A 10,529-nucleotide genomic window follows, 5' to 3' on the forward strand; every position below is an offset into this window, starting at 1 on the left:
ATTACATAGTTTGCTTATATAGATCACTTTAAGGGCACTAGAAAGATAAACAAGTTGTTTGAAGCTTTTACTAAAAACAAAAGATCCCATTCCATGTAGTCTGTTTAAAACTGGATATTTCCAGTATTAGCATTCATCCCAAAGTGCATAACAGTTCTCTAGTACTGTACACTTTTTATGGCGTATTCATTGTGGATTGTTGCATATATTTTAAATGTAGTCTCTCAAGTATTGATTCATTTCTAAGACTGGCCTCGTCTCTCAGTTCCACCATTCACTTTCTGTAAATATGGTTTTGAACCAGTAAACATGCCTAAATATCAGAAACAGATAAAAAACTGTGTATTAAACTAGTAAATTAAATTTTTCTCTCATCTGAATAATATTTATTGTCTGTTTCCATAGATTTATTCTTAGTGTAGTTCTCCTTTTATCCTCTTTTATAAAATGCATTAACTTCTGATTAGCTTCACTTGTTAGGCAGGTACTCACTTTACAGAAATAAATCCACAAACAGGGAACCCCTACAGTGTAAATGTAAAGGTTAGGGAGTGTCATCTCCTGACCAAGGGATCCTGAAGATGCTGGTACTGTAGTGTTATTCCATGCTGCCTGTAAATTTCCAGTATTACCATTCATCACAAAGTCCATAACAGTTCTGTACAATGAAAGTCAGAACACACAGCAGATCCACAGCAACCACTAGGGCCTACCTGAAAGGGGTCAGTGTACAGGACATTTTAGAGGGAACCACATGGTCCTCAATACACACCTTATTTGACATCTTTATGGCTAGTGCTTTATTTGCTCCTGCCATATTGAAAGCATGCTGTCCATCTGTACTAAATAATTATAGCATAAGCTTTGGCAAACTTCCTTGAGGTTATGACTCCTGCAGTGATCCACATGAAGAACATAGTACAGTTGTATAACAAACTGACCATAACAGGAAATGTTTGAGAGTGGTTACTGCTGCAGTCCTGGTCAACTCTGTCTTAGGAACTTAGGGCTGAGGTGAGTGCCTGTGTCCTTTCATTCTAAACCTGATCCTTCATTTCATTTTTTTCTTCTGCTTTCTTCCTGGTTGTTGTCCTTAGGAAGTGTAGAACTCTATGGGTCTCAGTTTAATAACTCTGGGAAATTCCTCTGCAACTGTGTGTATAATGACAGATGGTGATCTATGAAGAGGCATGAAATATCCAAAGATTTTATGAACAAATGTGTCACCTTCATGCTAAGTATGCAGGTGTACGTTTGGTACATAAGATGACATCAGCCTGGCCAAGGTGGAAGGGTGCTCATCTCTCAAATTATGCCTGCATATTGGACCTTGGACAGGGAGAGAGTTCCCTGTGGTCATGACTACAACAGTGACAACACAGAAATGTCCACTGTGAAGTTAAGGTAGTTATGCAATGCTACTTTCTCTGGCTATTCCTCTGAAGTGCCATACCCTATGAGGTATGTTACATTTCCACCCTCAAAAATCCTTTTCCAAAAAAGGACATGGCAGTTTCATGTGTTGCCTAATGAAATTTAGCAGTATAAACCTATGCAGATGACAGAGTATCACTTACTAATATATGTTAGACATTGTTGCACTTCATTATAACCAGTTGTTGCACTCCATTTCAGTGTGCTCTGCACTTCTATTCTTATTTAATCATGTATTGCATATTTTACCAGTATGTTTATTTTGTTATGTATTGAACTTTGGCAACCCTTGCTAATCCAAAAGGACCAATTTTAGCCAACTAGGGAAGTGCAGAATGTTGCACTTAAATACCAAACTATAAATATGTTTGCCTAAAAAGATTAAACTATGTTATGGGAGTCCAAATTACAGTACAGCTACAGTAAGACTTTAAATCCTTCTCCCTGCCTAGACCTTCTCCCCTTGCAGGTTACCTATCCCCTGCTATATACCTGCTGCCCACTAGGTGGCGTCCTCATACTTTATCTTTCTAACTCACTACCTTTCAACACTCTCTCTTCTAACCTACCCCTGCATCTTTGCCCCCAGTACCTCTGTTCCCAGCCTTTTTTCGGGCTCACATATATTATCTCTTACTGTCCTAAGACATCCTTAGAACTATCATCTCCAGTTTCCTCCTGCATTTCTACCTTTTAACCTCTTATTATTGTTCACCTTCCTCTACCTTTTAGAACGACCTACAGAGTCTTCCTCCTCACTGATTGTCTTCAGCCTACTTCTGCTGTCTTGTCTCATACTCACCTGTCCTGTTCATTCTGTTATCTGCATTACCTACTGTTTTCTCTCTCGGTTGCTGTACTTCTACTTATCCCCTACACCTGTACACTTAACAATACTGTGGTCCCATATTCTTGTCTTCCTTCCGTTCTATATCCCTACCTTCCCTTCCCTCCCACATACTCTACTATCTCAACTCACTAAACCCTCCTTCCTTCACAGGTATTGATGTCATGTGCCTGTCCTCTCTAGCTTAGTCTCGTGGTTTTTCCCCCCTACCGCTATTATCCCTTTTCCCCTCCCCCTGACCCCAACACTCCAACTCACCTTATAAATATACCCTATTTTATAGCGGCCATCTTTCTTCCACCCTTATCCCACCTGGCTGCTGTGAGCTCCGCCTCCTGTGTGTGCAATAAAGTAAGTGTGACAACTATTGCAAAATCTAAATGTAAGATCTATTGTGCCACTATCGGGTTCCTAGGATGAATTCTGATGTACTATGGTAGTCTTACTGCTTTTATGTTATTTTCAACATATGCTGCTACGTTGTAGGAGTCGCACACGTGGCTTGTATTTTATGGAACTTAGTGTATCCATAGGATCCACACTGATATCTGTTCTATCTAGATGTTACTGATATGTAGTACACGTCCTTGGTTTTTAATGCGTGGTTTCGTGATGCAATCATATTCATTATTGAAACGCCGTACAAGCGGCTTGTAGTAGTTGTTATGAATGCTAGGTTTATATTTCATGTACTGTTGTGCTTAATTTGTTGTTTTCGCTAGTCTTTTTGATCTTCTTATGTTATAAAACCTCTAGCTTGTGGTTGCAAATACTTCCACTATCAGAGTGGTGTGTGCGGACCTCGTTATAAATGCGACCAGCCCTATGATTCCAATGATGTACTGTTTTGAGGCTACATTTAGCGTTTGAATGCTAACAACTCTATTTTAATACGGTACAGCTTTACTTTTGAACCAAACGCTCCCTCTAATGGGCGCTATACACGTTTGTTGATCTAAATGCTATGTTAACACTTTTGTACTGTTAGGGGCTACAAATAGTGTTTTCACTGCTCTCATATTTAATTTAATGGGACATAAGCGTCACTTTTAACTAGATGCAGCCACGGACTGAGCTGTGCTTGTAGTTCTTAAAGCTCCTACTATCAGAGCGGTTTGCTTGGGGCTTTTAATTACTTTAATGGGACACAGCTTTACTCTCTAGTCCGTTGCAGCCACGGAGTGGCGCTGTATGCGGCTTGTAGTTCCTAAAAGCTCCCACTATCTGAGAAGACTGCTTAAGGCTTCTGTTTAAATTTAATGGGACACAGCTTTACTGCTTAAACAGATGCAGCTTACGGACTGAGCTGTATGCGCTTGTACTTCTCATGGCTTCCACTATCTGGCGGCTTGCTTGAGGCTTCTAATTGGAAGTAATTAGCCCCATGTTTTTAACTTATCCGGTATTTGGGACTTCAGTTAGCATTTAATCTCTGATTTACTATAATTTAAGGGCACACAGCTTGACTTTTATCCTATCACTGCCTCCAGCTGAGCGCAATACACGTGATATGCTATAGCTGTACCCTGGATGCTACTTTAGGATATTCCTATGTTTTTGGGCATGTCTAGCGGTTAAACTGTTAACTAAAGCAATTAACTTGAATACTGTCCCCATATATGTTCAACACGCAGAGGCTTTTATTGCATTGTGCTTATGGATTGTAGTGGATGTACCTAGCTCTCACTAAACCCTCAGTAGGTTACTTTGCTTTTACTTGAATGTTCCACCTGAGCTGCCAATACTACGTAATACCCTGGCCATGCTCTCTTAGCTTGTAACAGGTCATTGCTCACACTGTTATTACTGCCCTGACTTGTAATGCTTTTGATATTTATAGGCGATGAATTCTAGACTGTGTTGTTTTTACTGCTCTGATTCTTAATACTTTTGATGTTTATAGAGTGAAGAATACTAGACTGTGCTGTACCTTACTGTTTACTGTATTTGTATATGCATCTGAGTCTGCTTTATACCTACACCTACTTCCTATTGAACTTACACTGTGATTTACTTCTTTTCTCTCTCTTTCTATCCTACCAGCACTGTGTTCCAGCTTGGTCCTACACCAAACACCTGAATAACACCAGCCAGGTCCTTTTGAACAGTAGTGTAAACTAAGACACTTACCCTTCAACTACAAGTGTTATAGCTACGTTATAGCTACAGAACTACAAGTGTTACCTTTCCTTGGGAAAGGCTTTGAATGTATGTATTGATACTGTACCTCATATATTAATGTTAAAACTTCAGTTGAATCTCAGGTAGCCTAGCCAGCAGCCGGACCCCCCCCACTACTCCTACCATTCTGTATACTACCCACTTGGCCCTCTATACTCAATCCTTCTCCCTGCCTAGGCCTTCTCCCTTGCAGGTTACCTATCCCCTGCTATATACCTGCTGCCCACTAGGTGGTCCTCATACTTTATCTTTATAACTCACTAGTTCTCAACAGTCTCTCTTCTAACCTACCCCTGCATCTTTGCCCCCAGTACCTCTGTTCCCAGCCTTTTTCCGGCTCACATATATTATCTCTTACTGTTCTAAGACATCCTTAGAACTATCATCTCCACTTTCCTCCTGCATTTCTACCTTTTAACCTCTTATTATTGTTCACCTTCCTCTACCTTTAGAACGACCTACAGAGTCTTCCTCCTCACTGATTGTCTTCAGCCTACTTCTGCTGGCCCGGCAGCTCCCCACCCTACCCCATATCCCACCCACCCTAGGGCTCCTACATTTATTCCTCCATACACCACACCCCTACTTACTCCCACCAATCAGGCCTTAGCGACCCTAAACCACTCCCACCTACCTATAATCAAACTAAACTATCCCACACCCACCCCTACTTCTTAGCAAAACACCTACTACATCACCATGACTATGACTATCTTCCAGTCACAACTGAAAATAGCTATCTCCTTCTTACTACTTTCCTCACTTATGACTACTTACTTCCTAACCTCCTATGAACACTCTATAACTGTTTCTCTCTGACTTCCTTCAAAACATACCTCTACAGACACAACATCCCAATCCTCTTCCTTCTTACATACCTCCTCAGAAACTACATACATTCTTCCCAAATACCATAGGCTACTACACTATAAACTACTTAAATCCAAAACTAAAAATTTATTGAAACTTTCCAAATATTTAAACCAGAAGATATGCTACAGTACTCCTTCTACTACAAGATGGCGACATACACCCCAACCCAGGCCCAGAAAATAATAAAACCACAACACATAAAAATCATACCAAACCCTTCTCTCCCTCTTCCTCCATACCCACTAACCAACTATCCATAGCCCACCTCAATATACGTAGCATCTGTAATAAAATTAGTCTACTCCATGCCCTACTTGAAATACACAACTTTGACATCTTATGCTTAACAGAAACCTGGCTAAAACCTGTAATTAAAGACATTGAGATTACCCCACCTGGTTATAGCATTGTAAGACATGGTCGCTCCACCAAGAAAGGTGGAGGAGTAGCAATTATATATAGAACTAACCTAAAACTTACTCTTCTTGACCTTTCCTTCTCCCAAAACTACAATGCTGAAATAATTTGCTCAAAAATACAAATCAACAATAGTAAAGCAATAAACATCATCTGTGCATATATCCCCCCAGGAAATAACATCCCTACCCTAGAACACATTCTAGAACATATCTCTAACAAACTTCCTCAAGAAACACTATTTCTTGGGGACTTTAACATCGATTGGATATCATGCAGCAACATTAACCCTACTTCTCATATAAACCTAAATGGTTTTAAACAACTCATTAATGGTCCGACCAGAACCAACAAAAACCAAAGAAGAAACCACCTTGGACTGGATCCTTACTAACTCCCCCCTACAAAACTACCAAACTGGCATCCTTCCTGACGACATTAGTGATCACTCCCTCATTTACGTAGTCAGAGCCAAAACTAACCTAAACTTTCCTACCACTCACAAAACACTATACTCCAAAAAAAATTTATTCCTGAACAGTTTCAAACAGAACTTTCACAATATAACTGGACCACTATAAAACACCACACACTTAACAAAGCCGTTGAATACTTCAATTCAGCATTCCTTGCAATCCTAAATCAACATGCCCCAAGTCGCACTACTAGAACAAAGACTAAGACAGCACCCTGGCTAACCTCCAATACTAAGCATAAAATTATTCTCAGAAATAAATCTTGGAATAAATGCGTTCCTCTAGAAACCCAACAGATCATCAAACCTTTAGAGAGCTCAGAAACAGTACCAAAAAGCTATCATAACAGATAAAAAGAATTTTACTTTAAACTACAACAATCCACCAATAAAGAACCAAAAAATTCTGGTCTACTATTAACAATCTAATTACCCCAGGCAAATTAATCACACCCAATCCCCAGGACTTAGACCCGAAGACTCTACTTTAATAGCCAATAATTTCAATACTTTCTTTACTTCATCCATACAAAGTCTTGCTAACCACCTATCTCCTGATACCTCTCAACTGCTCTTAAGTAGCTTCAATGACTCTCTTCCTCTCCTTCAACTACAACCCATACCCACCTCTTATATACAATCTCTATTACACAAACTTAAACCCACTACCCCCTCAGCAGACAAGCTTCCTGCTGAATTCCTGCAAGTAGCAGCTAAAGCTATTGCCTATCCTGTCTCTATTCTAATAAACAGATCCATAAAAGAAAGTGCTTTCCCAGCAATTTGGAAAATATCACACATAATACCCTTACACAAAGGAGGCAAATCTACCGACCTTTCTAACTTTAAGCCCAATTGCACTGTTATCTCCTCTAGCAAAAATTATGAAAAATGTATACATAAACAACTACTAAACCATCTCCTCCTTAACAACCTACTAGCTGACACCCAACATGGATTTAGGCCTTCACATAGTACTACCACTGCACTACTCTTTCACCAATACCATCAACTGTAACCGTAATAACAACAAACTAACCTCTTCTCTATTTCTAGACCTGTCAAAAGCCTTCGATATGGTAAATCATACACTTCTTCTCCACATACTGAAATCCCTTGCCTTGGATGACTCTTCTTTAACCTGGTTCTCATCATATCTAGATGATCGACATCAAGCAGTACTCTGGAAAAATTCTCTATCTACTCTATTACCCATCTCATTAGGAGTACCACAGGGATCTATACTAGGCCCACTTTTATTCTCCATCTTTATTAATGATCTCCAATCATCTATCCAAAACACTACCTGCATACAATATGCAGATGATTCCACTTTAATCTGTACAGCCTCCTCTCAACCAGAACTCCAATCCCTTACACAAGCTACCTTTTCAACCGTTGAACAATGGTTCTCTAAAAGATGTCTTCTCCTTAACCCCAAGAAAACAAAACTATTACTTTTTCACCTACATAAATCTACTCAACTACATTTTACTATCACTGCAAGTGATAACTCTCACATTACTCCTGACTCCACTACAAAACTGCTTGGTGTTACTATTGATAACAATCTTAGCTTTGACCACCACATTAATAACACAATAAAACAGTTAATAAAAGATTGGTTCACTATACAGAATAAAACCCTTCCTTACACCTAAGGCACGGACTACTTTAGCACAATCACATCTTATCTCTACCCTTCTGTATGCATCCTCGATCTACACTAATCTATCTAAAGGTAACCTTAGGAAACTGTCTACATCCTACCACAACATAGCTCGATTTGCCACTGCATCTCAATATAGAACTCACCACTGCATAAACTTAAAACTTCTACACTGGCTGGAACTTCCTAACAAGATTATCTATCAACAACTCTTAATAGCACATAACATTTTATATCAACCCTCAAAAACACCTGCTCTTAGCAACCTCTTGACTCGCTATAATAATTTAAAACAACTTCGCTCCTCCCAAAGCTACAAGTTAACATGACCAGAATTTCAAACTCTGCAGGGAACTGCCTTTTCTCCAACTCAGTTGGCAAAATATGGAATAACCTTCCTTACATATCTCCTCTCTAGCCACTTTTCCTTGCTTTAAAAAGCAACTTCTTTCACATCTGAATAACTTCTGGCTCTGCTCTTGTACCAATCCAGACTAACCTACTTTCATCTTTCAACTATATTTGCATTTTATTTAACACTCTAAATCTCTCTCTCAAATCATAAATAACATTATGATTCTACTGTTACTAAAAAAAAAAAAAAAATAAAAAAAAACATTATTATTTTCATTTTCATGTTTTTAATTACATAATTTGTATTACATAGTTAGTATTATCTATTTGTTATTAGAATAGCATCACCTGACCTGAACTAATTTCCTTGTATTATTGCTCTTTGCCTATATCACAAGTGTCTTTTTTACATGTATTTCTATAAACATGCTTTAATCTGTGGAGCTTTTCTCCCCGGGCCTCCACTGAAAATGGACAATGATCCAGTTGGACTAGCCCGGTCAACAAATGTAAAATAAATAAATAAAAATAAATATTAGTAAGAAAAGGTGGAAAGGTATGCCTGTAGTTTATGATTGATTGATGGTATGTTATATATTTAAAACTGTTGATTTTTGTAAATTATTTTGTTTTGTACTGTTTTTGTATCTATTAAAGCTATTTGTAGAAGACTATTCTCTCAAAAATGGTCTGAATTGTTTTTGCTCTTTTTATCATCTTAATAACAGCAGAAAATGTTAACTTTAGAAACCAAAAAATAAATCCATAATATTTAAAATGGATAAAACTGCATGTGTGCTGAGTAAAATGAAACCTGATTTCATCATTGTGGTACAGTAACAATGATTAATCTGTTTGTAGGCAATGGGAGCAGAGAATGGAGTATTTGCTGGAGTCAGCAGCAGTCACTTGGAGTAGCTATATTACATTATCCTACAGAGAACCTGCAGCACTCTGTTCAAACTCTAAAGGGCTCCGACAAGCATCCTGTTACACCTGTAGCACAGCATCATCCAGGATACACCTGCAAGATGAACTCTAAATGTAACCGAAGTTCTGTAGTACAGCAAAGTTCATTATTGTGCCAGAGAACTCACAGGGAAAAGAAATCATGTAAATGTTTTGAATGCAATAAGTGTTTCAGAAAAAGATGTAATGTAGTAAAACATGAAAGGATTCACAGGGGGGAGAGACAATATAAATGTCCAGAATGCAGCAAGTGTTTCAAACGAGGGGGTCATCTAGTATACCATAAAAGGACTCACACGGGGGAGAGACCATATAAATGTCCAGAATGCACTAAGTGTTTCAGAGAAAGAAGTGATTTAGTAAAACATGAAAGGACTCACACGGGGGAGAGACCATATACATGCCCTGAATGCAATAAGTGTTTCAGACAAAGAAGTGATTTAGTAAAACATGAAAGGACTCACACAGGGGAGAGACCATATACATGCCCTGAATGTAATAAGTGTTTCAGTCAAAGTAGTAATTTAGTACACCATGAAAGGATTCACAAGGGGGAGAGACCATATAAATGTCCAGAATGCAGCAAGGATTTCAGTCAGTTGAGTAATCTAGTACAGCATAAAATGATTCACACGGGGGAGAGACCATATAAATGTCCTGAATGCAATAAGTGTTTCAGACAAAGAAGTGATTTAGTAAATCATGAAAGGATTCATACGGGAGAGAGACCATATAAATGTCCAGAATGCAGCAAGGATTTCAGACAATCGAGTAATCTAGTACGGCATAAAATGATTCACACGGGGGAGACTATATAAATGTCCTGAATGCAATAAGTGTTTCACACAAAGAAGTGCTCTAGTACATCATGAAAGGATTCACATGGGGGAGAGACCATATAAATGTCCAGAATGCAGTAAGTGTTTCAGATGTAGGAGTGCTCTAGTAATTCATGAAAGGACTCACACGGGGGAGAGACCATATACATGTCCTGAATGCAATAAGTGTTTCAGACAAAGAAGTGATTTAGTAAAACATGAAAGGACTCACACGAGGTAAAGACCATATACATGCTCTGAATGTAATAAGTGCTTCAGTCAAAGAAGTGATTGTGTACACCATGAAAGGACTCGCACAGGGGAGAGACCATATAAATCTCTTGTATGCAATAAGTGTTTCACACAAAGAAGTGCTCTAGTACATCATGAAAGGATTCACACGGGGGAGAGACCATATAAATGTCTAGAATGCAGCAAATGTTTCAAACAAGGGAGTCATCTAATACACCATAAAAGGATTCACATGGAGGA

At 38.7% G+C, this 10,529-nt stretch overlaps 1 protein-coding gene across 1 annotated transcript; it reads left to right on the forward strand.

The window, feature by feature from the left end:
• Nucleotides 1-9,077: 9,077 nt before the first annotated feature.
• On the forward strand, nt 9,078-10,521 carry LOC122792040 (zinc finger protein 501-like). Its single transcript, XM_044059863.1, has one exon. The coding sequence runs from the start codon at nt 9,093-9,095 to the stop codon at nt 10,035-10,037; it is 945 nt and encodes a 314-aa protein (XP_043915798.1). The 5' UTR covers nt 9,078-9,092; the 3' UTR covers nt 10,038-10,521.
• The last annotated feature ends 8 nt before the right edge of the window (nt 10,522-10,529 follow it).

The sequence above is a fragment of the Protopterus annectens genome, unplaced genomic scaffold (assembly GCF_019279795.1).
Source record: "Protopterus annectens isolate FY-2018-M unplaced genomic scaffold, PAN1.0 ctg64759_obj.part0, whole genome shotgun sequence".
Classification (NCBI taxonomy): Eukaryota; Metazoa; Chordata; order Ceratodontiformes; family Protopteridae; genus Protopterus; species Protopterus annectens.

Bases quoted from the DNA above. Each gene is read 5' to 3' on its own strand.
- LOC122792040 (XM_044059863.1), top strand. From the start codon at position 9,093: ATGATTAATCTGTTTGTAGGCAATGGGAGCAGAGAATGGAGTATTTGC.